The 25766-nt window shown below is 33.5% G+C and overlaps 1 protein-coding gene across 26 annotated transcripts in view; it reads right to left on the bottom strand.

The window, feature by feature from the left end:
• The window catches only part of ADGRL3 (adhesion G protein-coupled receptor L3), an 802670-nt gene that overhangs the window by 484005 nt on the left and 292899 nt on the right, over positions 1 to 25766 (bottom strand). For 25 of the 26 annotated variants that reach the window (XM_041725369.1, XM_041725367.1, XM_041725376.1 and 22 more), the window contains 2 exons: positions 24523 to 24749; positions 5201 to 5404 (listed from right to left, as the gene is read on the bottom strand). In XM_041725369.1, coding sequence (XP_041581303.1) covers positions 5201 to 5404; positions 24523 to 24577 — 259 coding nt within the window. In that variant the 5' untranslated portion in view covers positions 24578 to 24749. The remainder of the gene's footprint in view (positions 1 to 5200; positions 5405 to 24522; positions 24750 to 25766) is intronic. The other variant, XM_041725384.1, reaches the window with a different exon arrangement.

The raw sequence follows: 25766 nt of genomic DNA, 5'->3' as shown, positions 1-25766 counted from the left end.
TTTACAATGTCATCAAAGGATATGCTATTCTAATAATCAGTTTTAATTAGGCAAGAGTATAAATCAAGATTCACTTCTGAGGTACTCTCAAAAGACACATGGAAATTATATTATGTTAGTATTTTATTAAACTGTGTGTCATCTTACACTGTTAATGAGTATACATATGAGCAGATTAGTCTCCTGTTTCTTCCAAATGTTGACATGGAACATTGTACTAAGAACTGAATGAGGGATCCCCGGGTAGCTCAGCAGTTTAACGCCTGCCTTCAGCCCAGGGTGTGATCCTGGAGTCCCAGGATCGAGTCCCACGTCGGGCTCCCTGCATGGAGTCTGCTTCTCCCTCTGCCTATGTCTCTGCCTCTCTCTCTCTCTCTCATGAATAAATAAATAAAATCTTAAAAAAAAAAAAAAAGAACTGAATGAATGTCAAATACATCCAGGCCTGCAGATCAAGTGTCCCAACAGTTCGACCTGTTTCCTTGCCACAGTACTGAGAAGTACGTATTGCAAATGCACATATATAGTAAGAATTCCGTCAGCTGTTTCATGGGAACACAGGAGAACTCAAAATCAGATCTAATCTTGGCTCTACTATAGCCCTGTTTGGTATTACTGGGAAGTAGAAGGAAGGACTGAATACAAATCCAAGCAGATGCTCTTTTGTTATGGAGTATCTTACCATACCTAAGCCAAAACAGAATGCCTCACAAAGAATGGAAACAACATATTTTTAATGAGAATAACTTATGATCATCAAATAGCATTTTTAATTATCTTTCTTTTTCAGATTTGTATATTATGAGTATATTATATTATAAGTTAGGAGTTCTTAAATTTGGGGCAAAAGTTAGCTATCGATTCAAAGGAATGTGTTAAAGGAGTGACTTGTACATGTTTGGATAATAACACTATCATTCCTTACCAACATTCTCTGCTTCATCTTGTCTTTCACATCTCAATAAGAGGCACTCATTCATCACGCTATCTTTTAAGCCAAAAACCTGAATGTCCTCTGCGTTTCTCTAATGACATATTCCATGAATCCCCAAATCCTATCATTTGATCCTCATCATCACTAATGTCACTCAGTCCTTGAGTCAGGGCCACCATCATTTCTTACTTGAATCAATAGAATAACCTTCCTATCTCCAGTCGTGAAGCCTCTGGTTCATTGTTCAAATGCAGGCAACAGGTCAGTCTTTCCTTATTCCTGTAAGATTAACTTAATTGTTGCCTCACTACTGTCAGAAAAATTCTCAACTCTGCATAATGTTGTTATCATGCCATCCTGATCAGATCTTTAACCACTTCTCCACATAATTTCCGCTCCTACATTTAGAACTCCCACTGGAATACGTGCAGGCCAAATCTTGTGTTTATTACCATTTTACAAACAAGGTTCTTGGCCTCTTCAGTTACAGGGGAGTAGTATTCTCCAGCAAGCATCTGCCACACTGTACTCTCTTACTGTGTCCCAATACTCACTGAGAGATCAAAGTTTGTGAGTTTCCTATCTGTGTCTTCCTAGCACTTAGTGCAGTACTCAGCACGCACTTATGCTCAATCCAATGTCACTGGAAAAATAAATAAGGGCAGGAATGAATGATGGAATATCCAGTATTTAATAATTCAGGTTAATTTTAAAGGCTGGCTTTTGTTTAAAGTAACAAAAGTTTTCTCCTTACTTATTATCATAAAGGCATCCATTCCCATTTATAAACATAAAAACCTAAGAGTGGGGAATATGAGGGGAAAAAAAGTGATGGTAGAATTTGATGGGACTCTCCAAAATACTGATAGAATACAAAAGGCTCTTGTAGAAGCATTTTAGCTCTTAGCAAAAGGTTAGCTTTAAAGTGAGCACGGACAGAGATTTTATGACTAGCCAGGACTGAAATGCTTCAGCTGTATTCTGGGAGAACACTCCTATGAACCCTGAACACTGTATGTGTGGTTTGCAGGACGGTTATTTGCAGACCATCTCAATGAACTTCTTATGTATCTGCACGAAAATCACAATTAAAGCAAGGAAAATCCTGATAAAAAAAAACACATTCACATTCCTTTGGCTGGAAGGAAAAGTCTTGGTATCTAGTCATTAACTGGGCAATCTGCCCTCAGACTTCCTTCTGCCTTAATATGCTAAAGAGAAACAAGTCTTCTGAGAACAGTGTTTTTAAACTCTTTATGCTTTGCTGCTCGACTGTGTAGTCCTAATTCCTATGAATCCAAACACTCATTAGCTCTTAAGGACTGTTATTAGCTATCCTGAGTTAAATGAATATAAAATTTTAAAAAGGACAAAGTTTAATTTCAAACCAATAAAAGGATTTTTTTGAATGTTGTTAGGGTTGTTTTTGTTGGGTTTCTACTTTCTTGTTTTACTATCTATTGAACAAATACAGAGGTTAACATTTTTAAAAGGAGTATCAATTTGATTTTTCAATAGAAATTGCACTGATATCGATTGATATCGATTTCTATGATTGATATGATGATATCGATTGATTCTATGATTGATGATTGATATCGATTTCTTTTTTTTTAAGATTTTATTTATTTATTCATGAGAGAGATGCAGAGAGAGAGGCAGAGACATAGGCAGAGAGAGAAGCAGGCTCCCTGCAGGGAGGTTGATGTGGGACTCCCAGGACTCCAGGATCACACCCCTGGCCAGAGGCAAGTGCCAAACCACTGAGCCACCCAGGCGTCCCTATTGATATTGATTTCTGAGTTTTCTGTATCATGGAATAGAGTATCTTGCTTCTATAACAGACTGTTGTTTTTATTTTGAGAAAAAGGAGGTGAAAAAGAGTGGAAGCCAGACTTCACTGATGTTTTCTTGTTTGCACTCTTCCGTGTCTCTTCAATTTGAAGAGCTCAAAGTAATGTGGTATTTCCTTTTCCACTTTCATTTGTAATACCTGTCCAAGCATTCTAGCTGTTTTTATTATCTTCTATATCAGTGAAGTTTATGCCCCTGTAATATTTACTGTTTTTTTTCTTTATTCTTTCTTTAGAGAGCACTAGAAGATGACCTTCAGATGCTCTTTATCTCATTGATAAAATTACTTTTGCACAAAAGCAGCTTTCAAAATATATTGTCTCATTATAACAGATTAGCATGATTCCGTAGGCTCCTTTTTGAAATAACAGGACATTTACCCCCATCTCCATTTATGAGGTCACATGAAGGATATCTTATACCTATACTTTCTTTTCTGTCTAAAGCAAAACATAATGAAATTTCAGCCGAGTTCTTAGGAAAAGTTCTATAGGAAAAACTGTTTTAACCAACCAATATTCTGTTTTTGTTTTTTTTTCCTCAGAAGCGAATTGCCAGCAGGTGTGTGTATATATGTTAATGTTAGTTTCTGGTTTGAACATTTATAACATTGACTCAAAAATTAAACTTTGTTTTTGGATTTCTTCTTCAGTAATACTAGAACCTGTGATGAATGTCCATGCACAGGAGTAAATTAAATAATATTAATTTAATAATATCATTTTACAATATAAATCAAAAGCCAACATCATGAGGAAAACTTTGTGACTATAAATCAAAAGCCAACATCATGAAGAAAACTTTGTGACTACTGAAGCACATTCTGTGAAAAATATGACTGCATCAAATTGAGACAACTTCAGTTTTGAAATGGTAGCACAAAACAGAAAGCAGAAAACAAAAGTTCTTAAAAAATGTTTACTATACATTTTCCTTGAATTTGCTGAATGCACTAGAGTCAATTTTGCACACTTCTGTGGAAGCATATGCACTCCCCCATCACTAAGCATCAAGACCAAGGGGGAAATGTTAATCCGAATGGAAAGATTCTAACTTATTGATCAAATGAGGTGATTGAGTAAACAGAGCCACTGTGAGTGCCAAGTCACTCTCACACTTACTCTTTCTACGTGGCAGCAGTAAATGAAGAGTTAGGTTTAACTCTCCCATGCCTTTTAAATCTCAGATGGATTTATGGTACATTTCCCTTGGTCCCTGACCTGAAAACAAAGTATCCCAACTTATTTTCCAGAGAATATGGTAACGGGGCTAAGAACATAAGCTCAGTGGTATTCATGTTTCTCTGCCAGTATTTCTTTTATGAATAACCCCTTGAAAAAATTATGGGATAGAAGAGATGACAGTTTTAGGAAAAGACTTGGTATTTATGACCCCCCCACCAGGCAAATGTTTCCCAGCCTTTTTCATAAAGCCTATGAAGGAAATTATTCCAGACACATACTAGTCTGTATAGTATATACTATGTGTGGAATATATATCCATATTGCATTCAAATAAACTTATAAATTTGTTTAAACATTACAAATGAATAGATTAACATATACATTACATATATGAATATATATTACATATATAAAATTTATGTAATATATAAAGAAATATATATTACATATCATATTATATTTATTATATTATATTCCCTGGAGGAAATAAGAGGGATAGGAGTGCCTTATAGATAGATAGGAGTGCCTCACTTTTCTTTAGTGAAAAAAAGAAAAATGACATTACCTAAGTATTACATAAAGATAAAATATAATGTATTGGGGAAAAGAATAGTATTGAATTTTGTGCAAATATTACATAATACATCTTACTGGAGCTTCAAGAGATGGATGTCATTCACTGCACTTGCCAGATGCAAAGACAATACTATCAAGTACTCCCAACATTTTCATAAGAAAATCAGGTTGCTTTTATAATCACTTTTCTATCAGATTTTATGCTTTAAATGACTATATACAATTCCCAACCAAGATGTTTTCATCATACTCTCCTCAAAATCTTGGCAGTGTCCATTGATGATAAGTTCTTTTTTTTTCCCCCAAACACGCCAATGATCAGAAATGTTAAAACTTGTCATTTACAACCATCACATTTTACAGTAGTTGAAATGGTCACTAAAAGTAATTTTGAACTTCCTGTGGTGATGCAAAGATACTTCCAACCCATTCAAAAATGTGAAGTCAAACATTTTGGCATGACGATGAGGCTCTAATGCAGAACAAGCATGCAGTGTTAAACAACTGGCGAGGAGACCCCTAAATGTCAACATCGAGTGGATGCTGACAGTAAATAAATGAGAAGACACATCTGGGGCACTGCCTGGGGCTGAGCCTTCCAGGAGTCCCTGCCCAGCCGCCCCCAGCCCCCTGTCCCCACCGCTGGCCGCACCTTGGGCTGCACTCTGGGCTCCTTGGGCACCTGGACCACGAACTCCTCTGGTAGCTCCACGGGGCCCTTGTCCGCGATGAGCAGTGGCACGCTCTGCTGCTGGTTGCTGAAGGAGATGTCTGGGTGGGAGAGCGCCTCCTGGGCTGCGCTCAGCATGTCGCAGTGGAGCAGCGAGGCCTGGATGTCGCTCACTGTGCTTGCCACCTGCGGGGACCGCAGGGCGCACCATCAGACTCCGCTCAGCTCAGGCTGGCTGCAGAGGAGCCCAGCTAGAGGCTATTCCCAAGGCTGCTCTCCGCTGCAGGCCATAGCCCCTGGACTCCAGCCACCCCAGGCCCCACTCTGACAACCCTGGGGCTGAGGACAACACAGCCCCCCCGTCCCTGGTGTGGTACAGACTGTGTATTTCTGCCCTAGCCAGACACTTCTCTTAAATAAGCCGAACACCTCATCCTAATCCCTAGCAGTAATTGGAAAAATTAGACATAATTATTGAAAGCAGAGAAACATATTATGACATATGTTTGAAAAAATATAGATTTTATATTTTATACATGCACAGCATTCGGCTGTAAAATTATGGGTATTGATGTCACTATGTATAAATAAAGATGTTACTAAACTAAGTATCTGTACACAAAAAGCTTGATGAGGTAAGGAGTGCCGAAAGTTTCAGAGAGGTGTTTATTGATTTGTTTTATTAGTTTTGTTTTATTTATTCTGTTGTTACACTTATATGGATTGTTTTGTATTTATATGTTTCAAGTCATTTAACATTTTTTGAGAGATACTGTATGAAGATCTGTGAGGAACATTAAAGGGCAAAGGATATACATACATTTTTGCCATTTAAATACACAGCGGATTTACTGACAAATGGTACATATTACATAAAAGAATAAATATGGAAGACCAAGACAATAATGAGAAAATAAAATTGTACATATATGAATTTTTTAATAATTCACAAAACAGTCATACATTATATGCTATGAAAAAACAGCTATTTAAGTACACTTTTTTCCCGGTAAATTGATACACGAGATACGCATTTTTCTACACTAATTGCAACTAGTGTGATAAACAGGAATGATAATGAAAATGTTCTTACTAACAGAAAGGAACAGTCTTTACAAGGAAAAAAGATTTGCTTTACACAATTATTTTTAACATATTATGACATGCATATTTAAGAACACATTAATAATGCTATATGACTACCATTCAGCAGTCAGGAGAAAAACTAGGAAATTCAATAAGGTAAGAAAATTTTATGATCATCTTTCTAACACTGTAAGCAGTGGCGCTCTAATTTCTTGACGTATAAGATTTGCAAATTAAGAATGAAATACATGTTCTCTCCCAAATTACAAGAAATTAACCCTTAGAGAAAACAAAAGTATTAAGAAATTTGTCAAACAATCCATCTTTGATTTAAAAAGTTTGAAATATAACTAGCCAGTCTAGAAACATAACTAAGTTTAGCATTGCCCTGAAACATCTTTATTTATACTCATTATAATGGGTGAATATTAAAATATCTGGGCAAAAGTTAACCTTAATGCTATTTTGATAGACTGTGTAAATGAAAAAGGCATCTCAGGAAACAAGTTTTAAGACCAAAAAAGTTGTGAAAATCAAAATCTCTAAGTAATTATCTCCTTTAATGTTTAACTCCAATAATATTTTTTCTGAACTTTTGACTTCTTCTTTTTTTAAAGATTTATTTATTTATTCATGAGAGACACAGACAGAGAGAGACGCAGAGACATAGGCAGAAGGAGAAGCAGGCTCCATGCAGGGAGCCCAACGTGGGAATCAATCCCTGGACTCAAGGATCACGCCCTGAGCCAAAGGCGGACGCTCAACCACTGAGGCACCCAGGTGTAACTGAACTTTTGACTTCTAAAATATTCCTCTCCTTGTTGCCCAAAATGTGGCTAATTCTTAATTATATTTTACATGAATATATACAGTCATGTTTTAACTAACCTCTTTATAAACTATACTATGGAAGGAAATTAGCAAAAGAGGATAAAACTATATTTTCCCATAGGCTTGAATTATAATAGATTAAATGATTTCACCCTCAGCCAAATTAACATATAAGGACATTAGGAGTGATGGAGCATGCACGTACTGGTTTGTTCAACAAATATTATTGAGTTCATATTATGTGCTAAGACTTTTTCTTGGTGCTGGAGATTTTGGTGAGCAAAACAGACCATAGCTACTTTAATGAATCAGAGACAGAATACACAGATAAGCAATTTTTAATGCTCTATAAATATAAGTAATCTACAGAAAATTTAAATACGGTAATAAGTAAAGGATATTCTGGTTTACGTTTTATGGGAGACTTAATCTGTGGGAGTAAAATTTAAACTGAGATCTCAATGAGATTGAAATCTGCTCGTCACAAATAAAACCAGGAGTAAAGAGCATTCCAGACTGCTGCAGTTCCTCAGGTTGGAACAACATTGGTCTATTCAAGAAATGGCACAAGAGCCAAAGAGCCTATATGTAGTAGGCTGGGAAAAGAATGGTCTGGATTGAGATCAAGGACATAAGCAAGAGCCAGATGATGAGCTCATACCAAAAGAAGTTACTGTTTAGGAGGAACAGGGCAGGTCACAGAAAAAGACTTGGGACTAGTGACCTCTAATAAACTAGAGATTATTTTGGAAAAGGTTAATTTCTAGACTAAGTAGAGGATGACAAATGATTCAAAGTGAAAAGTGGAAACATCACCAGCTACAAAATATAATACTATCTACATTAAAGGAAAATATGTATGCTTAAAGAAGAAATAAGAACATTCTCAAACGCACCAGAAAGCACAACATCTAGGGAGATAGAAGGAACAGGTTTGGATTAGAGAATAAAATTATTTCATGGAGCAAGCCTGAAGAATACAAAATATCATAAACTTAGGTAGACTTTGTTAAGTTGAAGGAAATTAGTCTCTGATTTGTTGTATGAAACTGGGGTAGGGATGCCTGGGTGGCTCAGTGGTTGAGCATCTGCCTTCAACTCAGTGCATGGTCCTGGGGTCTGGGATTGAGTCCTCCTGCATCAGGCTCCCTGCAGGGAACCTGCTTCTCCCTCTGCCTATGTCTCAGCCTCTCTGTCTCTCATGAATAAATAAATAAAATCTTTTAAAAAATAAATTGGGGTATCTTATACATCTATAGATCTGAGTCTCCTTTAACCTCACCATCTCTATTATAAAAGGAATCCAGTGTCACTAACCAATGGCAGCAAAAGTGGAGTGACTGTTACACTGCCCACATGGACAAGGGCTCTCAGAACAGACCCAAAATCCGGACATTTGCTTTAAAAATATTGTATATGCTACACTTAAAATGCTCTATGACTCCTGGAGAAATATTTATTTGAGTTATAAATATAAATCTAATTTGTCTTCCTGAATCTATTATAAAAATAAGTCTTCAAGATAAACATCGTAGTTGTGAGTCTGGTGTTCCATTAGAAGCACAGAATCTGAAGTCTGGGAAGACTCATTCAACTCACTTGCTAGCTAACAACCGCTAGAGCATGCCTGCTAAAAAACTTTGAAACTAAAGTGCCATGTGAAGAGGCAGTGATCAGAAACTCAGCCAGTCCTCAAGGCACCCAACTGTATCTGAAGCAATAAGTTCTTCTTCATACGAAGAAAGGTGATACCTGTATCTTGGCATTCTCCAACCACTTGTGTAAATTCTATATAAATGGGCTGTGCAAATACATCAAGCTGTTCCCTGAAGGTACTTATCTTCAAGTATATTTGAAGAGAGTCTACACATTCTAAATTTCTTTTCCAGATTAAATTGGGAAAGATGATTTAGAAGAGCATGCACACACACACACACACACACACACAGACACACACACCCCTCCTATAATACTCCTCTACCATCTCCATTTGAGATCATTTTCAAGCTCTGTTATATGAACCCTTAGATGTCTCAAAGGAAATTTTGTTTTGGGGACAGGAGGTAATAAGGCCAGCATATCTTCTTTTTCTCTCTTTCTAACCTTCTTGAGAAAGGTTAGTTTCTTAGTTTCTTCAAAAATTGCATATCTGATTAAGACTTCATATTTCTAAAATAGAGATTCACTAATATTTACAAGTTTGAATTGCTTTCATCATAAATAATATTTAATACTCATCATAAGCAATATGAGTCATTGCCATATCCAAATTGTCTACATAATCACTTCATACTCAGACCTTTCCCTATATAAACACTTTGATTCTGCTTTCCTAGTGGACAAACATAAACTATGAAAATTAATATTTCAAAATCTACTGAAATGATCAAAATATTTCCCCAAGTTTATGTTAGTCTCCAACATCAAAAGCCATCAAAGCATCAAAGTTCCTGAATAATAGTTTGAGGTGAACTTAAGGCAAGAAGTAAGGAAAGGAAAAATAATGAGCACGTGAGGTATAAAGTCTAAATGATGGCAATATCAGAGTTCTCATCATATCCGTGGAGTTTAAAATTGAAATATATATAAAAAAAGTCATATTTTAATGATATATACTTTGAGATCAAGATTTATAAATAACAAAAGTACAAAATAAGCATTATTGCTAACCATTTTCGATGGTTTCTGTTTTCTTGTTCTTCTTTGATAAACAGCTATGTAATTCAGCCAGTTATTCAGCTTCTTCCTCCAAGCATCTATTGATCATAATAGTGAGCATGGGATCTAGACAAAACCATGGGCTGTAATGCTATCTATAAGGTGAGAGAAATGCCAACAATAAAATACCACCAGAGAGTATTTATCAGGACTACAAGTGATTTAAATTTCATATACTAAGGATGCTTTTCACAAGTCATTTGTTTTTGTGTTTGGGAGTAATATTTTACCATATTTTCAAAATAATTAGCTAATTATAAGCCTTCTAGAGTTTGAAATGTAGTGTAATTACAACTATGACCTAACAAACTATTCATTTTTACCTTTCACTATTATCTCTAGGTTTATATAAACATAATACTGTTTTCTTCCATAAATGAAATATTAAAAATTTTACTTGTTTTGTTTTATAATATTGTAGCTCAATCTTCTATATGTTATTTAGATTGGTTTATTTATAATTTAAATCATAGGTCTATGAAATAAGGCAAATGCTCATAGGTCATTAAAATGCCTTTGGAAGAAGCCTCCACAACATGTTTAAGATTTTTGAATTTCTCTTCTTTTTTTTTTTAAAGATCTTATTTATTTATTTGAGAGAAAGAGTGCACACATGGGAGAGGAAGCATAAGCGGGCAGTAGGACAGAGGAAGAGCGTGAAGCAGACTCTCCACTGAGCTAGAAGCCCAACATGGGACTACATCCCAGGACCCTAGGATCATGACCCAAGCTAAAGGCAGATGCTTAACTGACTGAGCTACCCAGGCACCCCTGAGTTTCTCTTCTAAGAACTATTTGAAATGTCCCTGCATCATTAGATGGATGGCTCTGAATCTATTTTTTTTTCCATCTTAAAATTACTGATACTACTACCTATGACTCACTGGATATGAGTATTTATTGAGCTATTGTGTGCAAAGGTGTTCAGCTAACTATAAAGTGCTGTGTAAATGCTAGAAACTATACTAAAATACTTACATGGTTGATTGATAAGGAATGTCTAATCCAACTTCAGTGTAATATTCATATATAAGGAGAGAAAGAGAGAGAGAGAAGGAGGGGTAAGGAAATAGGGGAGGGAGGAATCAGCAAAAAAGAGAGGGAAAGAGAGAAAGAGAGGGAGAGACAGACAAGAGATTACTGCTTCTGCTTCTTTTCTTGTCAATAAAAACATTTTTCCAATCTTGCTTCCTTATGCATACTAAAAGGCACTACCTTTCCCCAACCACCTTCATTTAGTCCATATAAGAAGATTACTTCTTTCCTGATTTCTCCCTAAGGTGTATGTGACAGCTGCATAATTTCTTTATCGGCTGGGTAGTAATCTCTAACAATAGTCATAAAAGTTTCAATTCAAGCAGCCGACAAGGAAGCCACCAGGTAGAAATTACAACATGGAAGTTCTTACACAGAGAAAAATCTGTTTCATTCTAGTTCTCAGAAGAAAATGGTTTTGTAGTGATAAATTACCCACCTGTGTATAATGAAGAAACTTTCATAGCATACCTGGATATTATTCAATTTAACTCAATATACTTCTCTAGACCAAATTGCTTCATGAAGCATTGGTATGCCCTATGTGGGTAAGCAATTTCCCTTCAAACTGGGTTCCTTACTCTTCTTCTCTACAACATAGGTTGTTACAGTAAAATAAAACATATTATGGCTAAACTGTCACCAGAAGACTGAACGATCAAGATATAAAAGCTGTATGATATTCTGAGAATAGTGGAAGCTTCAAACACTTGGTTATGAATGAAACTAAAGAGAAACTTAATCCCTACTTGTTAAAAAATAAAAGAAACAACACTTAAAGAATACTTTTTAGAGGTGCCTGGGTGGCTCAGTAGGTTAAGAGTCTGCCTTCAGCTCCGAACAAGATCCCAGAGTGCTGGGATGAAGTCCTGTATCAGGCTTCCTGGTCAACAGCCTACTTTTCCCTCTCCTTGTGCCACTCTCCCTGCTTCTGCTCTCTCACTTTCATGCTCTCTCAAATAAATAATTAAAATCTTAAACAATATAAGAATACTTTTTAACTGGTTTTCAAGTCTGGCATCTTTCATATCCTAAAAAGAGAGGGAAAAATTGTAGTTCATTCATTGCAATAGTTGCCTAGATTCAAATACTGTGTTGTAAATATCTCAAACATTTGTTAAAATGAGTAAGCAGAGAGTAAAGTTTCTGCTGTTGTAAATTTATTTCAAAAATTTAGCTTCTGACAAGTAGACATTATATTCATTCAAAATAAATAAAGTGTGTATTATATATCTTATTCATCAGATGAATGATTACTAATAATTTTTTTCTTTTTTAACTAAAAATATCTGCTTTTAAAAAAATATCTGCTTTTGTAATAAAGTAAACAGATTTAAATTTATGGTAACAAAAATAAAACTCTAGAATTTATTATTTGGAAAATACTGGTTTTCTTTTCATTCCCTTCCCTCTACTTCCCTATTAAAATATACTAAAATTGTAATGGTATGGAAGCTATGCTTTCAAAATGTTGCATAGTAAATCATTTCTTTAAAAATCTTTATTACAATAGTAATGGGACACTTTTCCTTAATCATAGTGCCAATTATACATGGTATCTGGGAAAAACCAGTGAAAACCATATATATTTTAATAGAAATCTATCTTGTTAGTTAGTTCTATCTTAAATTAATCATAACTGGCATCTCTGAAGATAGTTGAGATCAATTAATAATAAATCAATAAATCAATAATAAATCAATAATAAAAAATAATCAAAAATAATCAAAAATAAAAACAATAATCAATTGTTTATTCTGGTAGTAAGAGATTTTTACCTCCACCACTGCTTCCTCAACACAAAATGAATGTCTAAATGCTGGTTAACAAGAAAGCAGATACATTAACAAGCTGACATGTTAAAATGACCTATTATATTATGTTGGTTGTGTATACATAGAGTATCATTATTATTGGATGCCACCTGGACATGGTGGTTTTTATCTCGGTGCAAGGCATGACATCAAACCTGTCTCCTAACAATAGCCTGTAACCGATAAAACATGTGGGCTATCACAGCTATTCCCACTGTCCTGAGCTATTGTGACTAATCTAAAAGGCTTTCTTTTAACCAAATGTGCAGCATTTCCCAGAGGAACAGCATCATACTAGCCTGTTGCTTTGAATTTTATGTATTATCTGTCTTCATTATTAAATAATGTGCCCTTAAGGTTTCAATGGTTACACCATCTTCACTATCAAAAGGGAAAAAAAGCCACCATTGTCGATTTGTAACAAGAGCTATAGAAAAGTATAGTCTTGATCTAATTCAGGTCTTGTCTATGATTACTACTTTCATGGTATCTTCAACAGCTTGGAGAGAAGCAGTAATGTGTGAAAGCCAACTGTTCATTCTTTTTATAAATATAGAGGACTGTTTTTGGTTTTTTTTTTTTTTTTGGTTTTGTGGGGGGTTTTTGTTTTTGTTTTTGTTTTTAGTCATCTACATGATCTAATAATATCTGAATCTTTTTCCTCATGTCATCTATTATTCTCTAATGCAACAATAAAATCAGTGTTTTAAAGCCATTTCAGTGCAGGGAAGAAAAAAAATGAAATCACTGTAAAATGCTATTTTGGTTTTACATAGTATTTGTATCCTTAATCAAAATAATGATTTCTGTTATTTAATTCAATATACTTATCTCCTTTAACTTAATAGTAAACTAAAAGGAAAAAAAAGTAAACTAATAATACCAAAGTGAGAGTATATCTGTCACTAACTATTCAATATCTTTAAGCCCTGGATGAACAGTGAGGACAGGAAATTTTATTGGGTTTATAGTCTAATTAAAAGCAACAGGCTTGCACTCTGAATAGCTTTTCAGCACTCTTCAACATTTTCTTAAATGCTGATCTAAGCTTAAGATGTTCATTAGTAACTCATTAAAGACTTAGTTACAGTCCAGTGGGTGAGTCCTGAAAATAATGATAGAATGTGTGTACAAATGTGTAGGCTCATAATTAGAGAAACTGTCACATTTGGGGATTAAGAACACACAATGCAGTCTTTGAAAAACACTATGGAAAGTAAGTGACCCCAAGATGGTGTTGTATTTTAAATTTTGCTTGCTATCCAGGTCATTTGTTTTTTTTAGTTCTAATTCCAAACGGTATGTTTTAATGACCACATTCTCTCAGGATTAAATGTGTGAGGCTTTGTATTAGGGCCCTTCTATACATTATTTTATTTGATCCTCATACTATAATAAAGTAGGCCTAATTAGCCCTTTAACAAATAAGGAAACTGTGAATCAAATTAGTTAAGGTCATGTACCTTGGAAGTAACAGAGTTGGAATTAGACTCTAAAGTCTGAAATCTTTCTTTTCATTCAATAGGGGCATGCAAATTAGGATTCTAAAAGCAGCTTACATTGGACGATATTGTAAATTTCAGTTTCTGGGCTTTACATAAATATTACTTCCTAATATGTTGACATGACATCTTCTTCCATTCATTGTTCCTTAAAGCTGCAAGAGCTGTTCAGGATCAACATTTATAAATTATGTATTATCTTTCTTTAGCATTCTCCTAATCTTTTCTTCTCAAATAGTAATATTTTAGATAAGCCTAGTGTGCTTAAATAGAGCAAATTTGCTAGCATTATTGCCATGTAAAACCTCATGTTTTCTTCTGTTTCTCATCTTTGCTGTTTTTTTTCTTTGTGTAAAGCAATGATATGAGTGGGTCCAGGGGGTGCCAGGCTGGCCCAGTTGGTAAACCACTGACTCTTGGTTTTGGGGTTGTGAGTTCGAGCCCCACATGGGTGTTGAGACTACATTAAAAAAATAAAGCTTTAAAAAAATACTTAAGCTGTGATATGAGTGGGCCCAAAGGTCACTATTATGCAATATGTAGATTTGATAGACATAATGAATTATAGAACTTTTTTGAGATGAAGTAAAAGAGGCATTAAGTAGTTTGCAGAACATATTAGAGAAAAAGAATCTATGGAAATAAAATGACTCAATGTTTACAACATAATTTGAGTGAAGACACAAAAATATATAAATAAGATTTCCAAAATTTGCAACGACAAGAATTCAGACTAAAACAAAATAGAATTATTTTTTGCCATGAGGATTTAGGTTTAATGTTCTTTATCACGTTCTTAGGGAAGAATAATTGAACACTATCAGAAGAATTCAATTAATTACCTTGATGTTTTGTATGTAAGTCACTACCATACAATTCACATATCAAAGTGAAATCTCAATCACTATCAATTATTAGTTTTTGTCATAATAAAAACCTGATTTAATGAACTACTTCTAGCAATTAAATATGTAAGTAAAAGGGGAGGAGGCATGAGGCTAGTTAAATGGCATATGATTTCAAAGTGAATGTGAAGCAGATGAGATTTAAGCTTCTCTTAGAATATGCAGCTGAAAGAGCTCTTAAATCTAAATATATTCTAACAATATTCTCTGGTCTTTTCTTTTTTAAAAGATTTATTTATTTATTTTAAGAGAGAGAGCATGAGTCGGGGTTGGGAGAAGCAAAGGAGAGGGAGAACCAGGCTCTTCACTGAGCAGGAAGCCTGATATAGGCTCCATCCCAGCACCCTAAGATCATGACCTGAGCCAAAGGCAGATGCTTAACCAACTGAACCACCCAGGCGCCCCCTCTCCAATATTTTCTAATAAGAAATATTTCTCTAGAGAACACTCAGAAATTTATTTTTTTTTAATTATAACGAAATGACTGAGTATTTCTCCACTTAAAGTGTACAAATGACCAAGGAGCACATGAAAAGAAGTTCAACATCATTATGCATTAAAGAAATGCAAATCAAAATCACAGTGAGACAATACTTCATCTTCACTAGGATAGTAAAGTGAAAAAGACAAGCAATAACCAGTGTGGGTGAGTATGTGGAGAAATAAGAAGCTTCACATTGCTGTTTGGAATGTGTAATTGTGAAATCACTCCGGAAAACAGTTCTTCAAAATGCTAAACATTATGTGACTCAGCAATTTCACTTCCATGTGTATACCCAAGAGACGTAAAAACATGTCCATACAAAAACTTGTACATGAATTTTCATGACAGCATTATGCAGAATAGCCAAAAGTAGGAATAATCCAAATTTCTATCAACTGATAAATACATGTAGCATGTTCACACAAAAGAAAATTATCTGGCAATAAAAAAGAATCAAGTACTATATTACATGTTTTGATGAGGATAGATTTTGAAAATACTTTCTTAAGTGAAAAAATCAGGTCACAAAAGATCAAAAAGTGTACGATTCTATTGATACAAAGGTCTAGGATAGGCAAATCCATAGAAATATAAAGTAGATTAGTGGTTTCCAGGAACTGGAGATAGAGGAAATCAGGTGTGACCATTAAAAGGTATGTGGTTTCTTCTTGGAGGATAGATAATGATCTAAAATTGACTGTGTTGATGGTTGCACAACTATGCATACACTAATATCCCCTGAAATATATATACTTTAAATGAGTTAATGGTATGTTAAATATATCTTAATAAAACTGTAAAAAAAAAACCCTCCATTTATATATTTACAAATATATTAGTGTTTTAAATCCAGTTTTTTTTAAGCTACATGGTATCTTTTATAAACATCTTCCTTTAACCCTCCATTTATATATCTACAAATATATTAGTGCTTTAAATCCAGTTTTTTTTTTAACTACATGGTATCTTTTATAAACATCTTCCTTTATCACAAGAGGACAAGTCTTTCAGACTCCTTTTTAGGTATAGCTCTGAGGCTGAGTTCTAGCTAATGGAAATGACAACAAAGTAATGTGAACTATTCCCAAACACATCCATAAAAATTTTCCATTACAATCTCCACAATGCTCATTTTCTCCCTTCCTGAGGACTTGAATGGCAACAACCTCAAAATGACTTGGAAGGCTTCATCCCATTAGACTAATTCTACGTACAACTGTGAGAGCAAAAGAATGACATCCATCACTACTTCCCACCATATACAAATACCCTGACCAGAAACACCTACCTGTCTTGGAATGCTTGGTGAACAAGGAAACATTCTCTGAAAGCCAGTATTAATTCAGGAATATACTGTGACTGTACCCTACTTTATAGTATCTGATACACTGCTCAAAAATGGATATTAAGGTGGATAATTCAAAGAGGTCTTCCTCCAGAAGTTTATAGTATATAATTTGAAACACACACACACACACACACACACACACACACACACACAATCGATTTGATCCCTACTTGACAACTTCTATTGCTAGACATTTGATTTTCTAAGGTGTCATTCATATCGAATTGCAACACAAACACAAATTGTAGTGCTATTACATGGATCTCATTCTTATAGTGGAATAAATTTGCCTATTTTGAGATTTTATTTCTAATTATTATACTTGTGTAATATAGATTTTATGATCATTTGGGTAAGTGCTTTCCTATTACTCCTTTCATTTATACTAGCTTTTCTCTTATTTAATATTCAATATATATATTTAGAGTAATTCTGTTGAATTTCTACATAAAAAAGCTTATCTGGGTACTTTGAACGCAGTTGTGTAAAAAATCTATAAAAAGTAATTTAAGGAGATCCCTGGGTGGCTCAACAGTTTGGCGCCCACCTTCAGCCCAGGGCATGATCCTGGAGTCCCGGGACTGAGTCCTACGTTGGGCTTCCTGCATGGAGCCTGTTTCTCCCTCTACTTGTGTCTCTGTCTCTGTCTCTGTCTCTCTCTCTCTGTCTCTCATGAATAAATAAATAAAATCTTTTTAAAAATAAATAAAAATAAATTGGAAATATTTGTTAACATTGCTGTACTCAGTCCTTTCATCCAGGAGCACAGTATATTGCACGTCTTCTTTTATAACCCCACCCTCAGTTATGTTTTAGACTTTTTTTCTCATAAACTCTATATATTTCCTCCTAGGATATTTCCTAGGTAAGTCATATATTTCATTGCTGCTTTGACTCATTTCATATATGTATGTGTGAATCATATATCTGAACTCAAAAATATTTTCATTAATTCTGAGAAAGTTCATCTTTAATAAAAAATATCTTAATATTTGAATATTTATTCTTATTTATGCTTTGTACAATATTATAGTAGCTAAAACTTGTGGAATTGTTTTAGACAACTGTATTAATAGCAAGCAAGTCTGCATTGACAGTTTAACATTTACTTAAGATAGTTATTAACGAACCTAAAAATAAGTCTTTTCTTTTTTTTTACTTTCTATTTCTCAAGTGATTTACTACTAGGGGTACAAAGATAAAGACAATTTTTATATACAGGTGTTTTACATTATAGTGCTATTGGTAATGGCAAAATATTAATGACCTTCTCTGTTGAGCTATTAATATTTGGTTAGGTAAACAATGGTTCCTTTATATGACAAAATATTATACTTTTTTTCATTAAATACAGTCTACATCTTAAGGTTAAGTCAAAATGAAGGACACATTTTATTTCTAACATTATTCCATTTAAAAAGCATACACACATATGTGACTGCAAGAAAAATCTAATATGCATTGATGTTAATTATATAAATGGGTTATGGGAATCTTGGATTTTTGCTTTCTGACTTAAATTTGTATGAGAAGAGCTACTTTGAGAATAAAGTAGGTAACAATGGTAATGACAAATAAAGATATATGAAACTGTGTGCTTGTACTTTACCTGTAAGCCATAACCTTGACTTCAGGACATTCAGATCACCACAAACTATGTATAGATAAAATAAACACAGAAAGCTTATCAAATGTCATTATGAGACCCTATTTTGCACAAAGACCTGTATCCAGTTCATCTGTAAATACAACTAGAATATTTTTCTGGCAAATCCCTAAGTAGCCTAGCTTACTTGATCAAATCCATCATTTAAGACAGTTGTTTTTCTTTTTTGATAGGAAAACAATTTTCTATATTTAAAGAAACTAATTCTGCTATGATGATAATATAAAGGAAATACAGAAATAAAACAAAAATGTAATTATTGATAAAATGTAAGGTATTTGTTTTCATTTTACCAATTAAAAACTCAAAAAAAAAAGTAAAGAATAAATGAGCCTGTTTTTCAATAGGGTCATACTCTGAACTGTCAAAATCATAGTACAATATATTGTTTCTCATTTATATAACAAATCAATGATACTATTTCAACTACTGCATTTCAATTTTTTGAGTGGTCATTAAAGAACCATTTAGTAATCAGAATGGAGGGAGTAACTATGAAAAATGTATTATGACTTTGGCTGCTTATATGACATTATATGTGTGAATAAGAACACTTATTCTTACATTGAGAATAAAAATAAATAAAAATGCAAAGAAGAGGAAAATGAATTATTAGATATTTATATGTTATGTAGTCCAATTGTTTTTTAATTCACTCAAGTATATAACTATCCTATTGCAGCCCTAGTCCATTCCAAGGCCATGAAATATAAAAAATAAGATATGGTCCTAAAAACTCCCAAATAATCAGACGTAAAATCTGAAAATAGGAAAATGCTATTTTGCTCTCACAGTACATACATGTTACTCATAAAGTATCAGTACAATAAAATTCACCTATAACACATTTTGTAGTGCAAAGACAAAAGAAAGTTCTTTTCCATTGCTAACCTGCGTACTGAGTGTGTAGGGAAGGTGTCTGAACATGTTCTAACAAAGGAAAGCTATCAGCCATGCATATTTGTGGCTTATATTGCGATATTAGAGACTAGAGTTAACTTACAAAATATGTATTTTGAAATTCAGTGCCAAGTGGATAATGCAAATGATGCTGGATGTGTTCGCAGTAGCCTAATATATCATGACCATGAAAAAGATTTTTTCGTACAACATATTTGACCATAAACATAGTGATATCAATGGGAGAATTACAAATTATCTGGAATGAAAACATTATAAACATTCCAAGGATGATTAATTTCTAAAAATAACAAAGTTAAACAGAGCTTAGAAGTCAAGCTGACTTTTTCACAATCAATAAAATATGACTTCATAAAGAGACTTATATCGTAAGATGCTATATAGTGAAATGTATTTTTATATTTTCTCAAGCTCTATGTTTTATTAGAACTTAAAAATATGTGTATTATTTTAAATAACTGGTACATTTAATGGTATTATAATTGTAAAAATTAGATTTTAATAATAAAATGCAAATTATACAAAACCATATTAGACTAAATATATATGGATATGATCAAAAGTTTTGCCCCTGCTAATTATAATTATTACTTAAATGCTTGAACATAATAAAAAGCAAGTTATCCTATAAAGTCCATAAATATATAAATACACATGCAACTTTCAAAAAATAGGCATGCAGAAAAAAAGTATGCATATGGTGGTTATAGAAGAATTTTTTAAAACCCCATTTTTTATGCAAAAGTACCATAAAATATATTGTTTGCCTTTACCCACAGTAAGTTCCAATTATCCTATTTTCTATCTCTTCAATTGTAACATAGTTCACAAGCACAATATAATTAAGAGTAGATATAATTAAGTACCTGAGCACCCCAACCACTTTCTCAACTCCCAATCCATTGTGGCTTGAGTATCAGATCTCCTAAACAATATATCACACTGGACATTGGTATCCCTTTATCACCATTCACAATGAGCCCAAGTGCCCAGGTTATTATTGGATTATTGTTCTCCAATTCCCTTCTTTTCTCTTGCTCCCAATCACACCAATAGAACAACAACAAAAAAAAAAAACCTTTATCTTCATGCAACACTACATTAGTTAACAGCAAAAAACTGGCCATCTGCTTTAGTGGTTTCTTTTTATTTCTGCCAGTTCTCCTTGCATTATAGATAAGGGTTTTACGGCTGTACAGGAAGGGGGCACGGTCATGGAAAACAAAAAAAGGAGAAATACAGAGGTACACAGAGACATAAAATATGGACAGATAAACACAGAACCAGAGACATTTTCAAATCCAAGAATTGAGTTTATATACATATACAGTGTGGATGTACTGATTAAGTTTGTTTTCCTATATCAAATAGTGACCAGTCTTTCTAGGACAATATGGAGATTATTCAACTAATGTAAGCATTATTTAGAATTAATTCCTTAGCTGAGTTTCTAATTTTATCTATGTGAAAATTATGAAGAAAATTTATCCCTGACCATGATATATTAGCAGTTATATACTACTACCACTGACAACTACATATCTGCCTAACTGATAATTATATACTATATTATTATATATGGACAATTATGTACTAAGCCTTCATACATACCAGCTTGATAACAATTTTGAATAGTAACTAGTATCGAGAATTTATTGGAAAAACTTAAATGTTGAAGTTCAAATAGAAAAAAACTTATTTCAATTCTCACAGTAAGAATCCAGATAATTAGGTATTTTCCTCATCTAATGTTCAGTGTTAGCTCCATTTCAAGGTCATTAGGGATAGACAAATATAAGGAAGATCTACCAAATGCCAAACTCCATGATAAAAGCTACACATATATTTTATTCTATCTACCTCTTCAAATAACTCTGCATGGAATAAATGGTCGTTCTTGCAGATAAAAATGTGGGCTTACAAAATCTTAAGTGACTTTAGCTTTATTGAAGGAACAATTAAAGTCTTTTATTTACTACCATATCTTTAGGATCTAGCACAGTTTTCTGGCTCACATTGGGTGATAACGATTATTTGTTAACTAGTTTATTACCAAGTAACATGGTTACAGAGCTAGTTAGGTAGCAGAGCTGAAATTTTATCTCAGGAATGTAAGACTTCAAGGCCTCATCTGTCTGGGCTCAGAAGATGGAAGAAACAAGTGATCTGCATTTCTGTTTCATCTTCTCTCAAATGGCCAGAAGATTTAAGATGGGATTCTCTGCAGGCAAGAATGGCCTTGATAGTGATTGATTACCTACTGGGAATAAGACCAGAGCTCAAGAAGCCAGGTCCTGCATTTAAATCTCTTCTGGATCTCAATACTAGTTGTGTAACTTCAGTCAAGATCCTTTACCACTCGGCACCACAATGTTTTTACTGTAAAAACTGGTAATGATAATAATAGTAAGTAATATTAAAACCATAAGAATGTTATAAGGGTCAATTGTACCAATACATCTAAAGTCTATGGCTATAAAATCAGTAGTCATCATTATTATTTGCTCTGGAGAAAAGAGCAAGCCATTGCCAGATAAGTTAATTCCCTATGGTCAGGAGTGCAAATGAAGTTGGACATCTCAACAAGAGTAGGCAAGGAGACGCTACCAGGGGATGTTTCAGAAACAAGAGTATGTCCTCCTGTAGCTGTGACATCATCTTAATTCAACTGTCTATAAAGTTTCAAGTTATGTGGTATTCCTTTACGACAAGGTTGTAAGGGACTCTAATAAAAAAGTCTGTCCTCTAAGATCAGCGCTGATCAGAGGTACATACATTCCTTTATGTATGAGCAAGCTGAGTCTCAAAAGGCTGTTTATATGAAGCCCTCCATTTACAAGTCAGAAGTGGTGGCACAAAGGCAGTGGAGAAGGCCTTCTATAGAAGGAAGACAAAACAGACTTGCATTTTCTCTGGTGTGAAGTTTTAAAATTCCTAATTCAAAGTAATAAGGATAAGGTTTATATATAGAAAGCTTCTATATTGTGTAGCATCATATGGTTCAAAGTAGAGATAAGATAAAGTAGCTCACATACAACAGCAAGGATTACTTTAGCCCCAAATATTTTTTTATACCAGGCCAATTTTCTATTTGCTTTATTAGGAATTTTTAAATACTTCTCAGAATTACTTAAAGAGGGTGGTGGTGTTCAATACGGTCCAAACATAAGCCCCATGATCTATGGCTCTGCCATGTTTGGGGCCAACTGAAATACACAGCAGGTGTTAGTTTTTAGAGACCAGAAATTTCACCTCTGAAAAGGGAATCTCTTACAATGTCTGTTCTTGCAATTTTAACCTATGTTCCACTAGCAAGCATAATTTTAGATTGACTTTTTAAGCATGAGTTCTGTGTATGTATGTGTGTAGAGACAGAAAAAGCAGTTCCTTTTTTTCTGAATATTAACAACAAATCAAACAGCTCTCATGGTTAGCTAATTTCTGGTTGTTATATATTCATTAAAACAAACTAGAGGGGCAGATACCATGATTAAGGAAATCAACATGTTCAAACACTGAATATTTGTCATACACTGTACTAGATTCTCTTTGTATGCTATTTATTTAATCCTCAAAATAACTTTATGAGTGAGACATCTTTATACTGTGAAAAACCTAATTAGAATAATTGTTAGATATACAGATAATTAGAAAAACACTTGTTTAAAGGGACGTAATTATTTTATTGTCTCATACCACAAAATTTTATATGTGCCTAAGAATGTGAAAGTGAGTGCTCCATCACTTTATAAATTAAGGAAACATTTTGAATTTTTTTTTTTACAAATACACATCACTTAAAACTAGATGCTTGAAGTTTTACTTTCATATCTTTAAAAAAGCACTACCATATATTGTTTAAAAAGTGTTAAATCAGGGAAGCTTTAGAAGAAAACATCAAAAGACGCGGAAGATACTTTATCCAGTTTTTACAATGACAGCAGAATGTAATTCATGTTGAAACAAGCATATGGGCCAAATATGGAATTGTATCACTGAAAAATGACAATATATTTTTTGTAGTCAATTAAAAACCAACGTAAGCCATATAGGCTAAAAATTGATTTCAGGTACTTGCTACACTACACTATGCTGAGACCTCTGAGCAGTGGCAAATACAGCTATGTCTCTTTCTTTGCTAGAATATTATTAATGTATGAAGTAGTTACTATATTATACCATTTTCATATTAATGCAAAACCAATGACAATTAGTAGAAAACTTTAAAGAGTCAGTAAGGAATATAAATGTAGACTTTGCCAATTTTTAGAAAGATTCAGTGAATATTACACTAAGTTGTACAGAATTTATTTATTAAATAATTATCTTTTATAAAGTTTAACTATTGTACTTGTGCTATAAATACCAAAATGTCTAAATGAACAAAGTAGATGTTTTTTTATGAGTTGATTAGCATGTTTCAGTAAAATTTCCATTCACCATATGTTCATATAATTGGCATTTTTTCATTAAAAGGTATATGAAAAAAATAATTTTCATTTAAATGAGACGTTTAGTTTGCATTCTGTGTATTAAAGATTGAAGAGTAGCCAACACTGAGAAATAAATAGGAACTTGGTTTGGGAAAGCAGATTTTTGTTTTTTTCTGTCTTTCAAATAGATATGCTTATTAAATTAAAAAGTATTTTAATTACAAAAAATGAAAGCCAAAAAATTCAGAATAAATGGTATAGTTAATAATTTAGCTGATTTTCCATATGTGTGGTAAAAGCCAATAATAAAACATGCAAGAGTTATTAAAAATAACAAAAATATTTGGTTATACATATATTTCAAGAGCTACTTTCAGAAATCAAATTCAAAGTTGTGTTTATTGCAGCTCATGGCACATATCATGGCCTGCAAAATTTAACTTCTATTAATATATCATAGGCAAAAGCTGCTAAATCACTGAGCAAAGATTTAGAAGAAAGGATCTAGAGCAAATAGAGACAACATTAAGCTTCACACAAAAATCTAATTGAAGGTCTTACCTTGAATGACTGGTGCTACAAGCATCATGAAGACTAGTAGCTGTGATGGCCACATGGCTGTGTACTCGGGAGTGAGAGTGCCTCAAAAGCGAGTGTTCCCAATGTGAAATGAAATGTGTCTTTCTGGTTCCTCTTCTGTACTCCAAGATCGATGATTTAAAAAAAAAAAAATCCCTCAAACAAAAAATTCCTCAAAAATAGAAACACCAGTATCCAAAATTTGAATCCTGCAAACAAGGAGAAAAGAATGGGTTATCAAATACACGTTTTTTCATCTTAATTCTTTGAAGATTTATTTGCTGACTAGTATACCTGTATACCTCTCTCCCTTCTTCACTGTAACTTACACAGGCATCATATATAAAAATGAGTAACGCTAGAGGATAGAATTTATGCATGCATCACCATAGGTTTATTTCCCAATCTCAAAACGGACTGAAATAAATAATTCAGCTACCCTGGAAAAATTAATATGAATATGCAATATCAATTTGTATTATAACAAATTAGTATTTAATTTTTATACTTTGTTAATGTGTATAAATAGACTTGGGACTTACTTTGTCCAAACATTTTCAACAAATGTAATTTTTACTAACATTAGTATAGTAAAAAGAAAAAAAATACATTCATTACCATTACTATAAGTTTAAAACAAACAAACAAAAAATTAAATGTATGAGTCTTACTTTCATTCCAGGCCTGAAATTCAATTCAAAGATTATTCCCCATTTTAACTATATTATTTTTCAAAGCATCTTTGTAAGGATCTATGAAGAGCCTAAATTTATGCTAATTAATTATGCTCAAACATGGGTAATTCATTCAAAAGAGGTTTATTGAGTGCCCAGTGAAATATAAAGCACTGGACTAGGAATATGGGATAGAACATTGAATAAAACAAGCAAACTACTCTACAGGATCTTACAATTAAGATGAGTAATATTGCTTAAAAGTTTTAAATATGTATGGAAGACATTAAAAAACTTTTAGCAGTAAGACCGTTATTTTACTGAACTGAACTGATTTTGCTGCCTTCTCTTAAAGACTGCACAGATTTAGCTTAAGAAGCAAAAATACTGAGGGAGCATGACCCAAATTTTGAGGATGTCTTTCATAGTCAGCACCTTTAAAACAATCAATCGGTACAAACTGCGTTGTTCTCCTTTTCCTCTCCTTCTCTCTGTCTCTCTCTTTCCTTTTCCATCTCACTCTCTCTTCTAGTGATTGATATAGCTTAAAAC

This window comes from Vulpes lagopus, chromosome 12 (genome assembly GCF_018345385.1).
Source record: "Vulpes lagopus strain Blue_001 chromosome 12, ASM1834538v1, whole genome shotgun sequence".
NCBI lineage: Eukaryota > Metazoa > Chordata > Mammalia > Carnivora > Canidae > Vulpes > Vulpes lagopus.
Note: the sequence above shows the minus strand (reverse complement) of the source record. Positions and strands in the feature narration are given on the sequence as shown.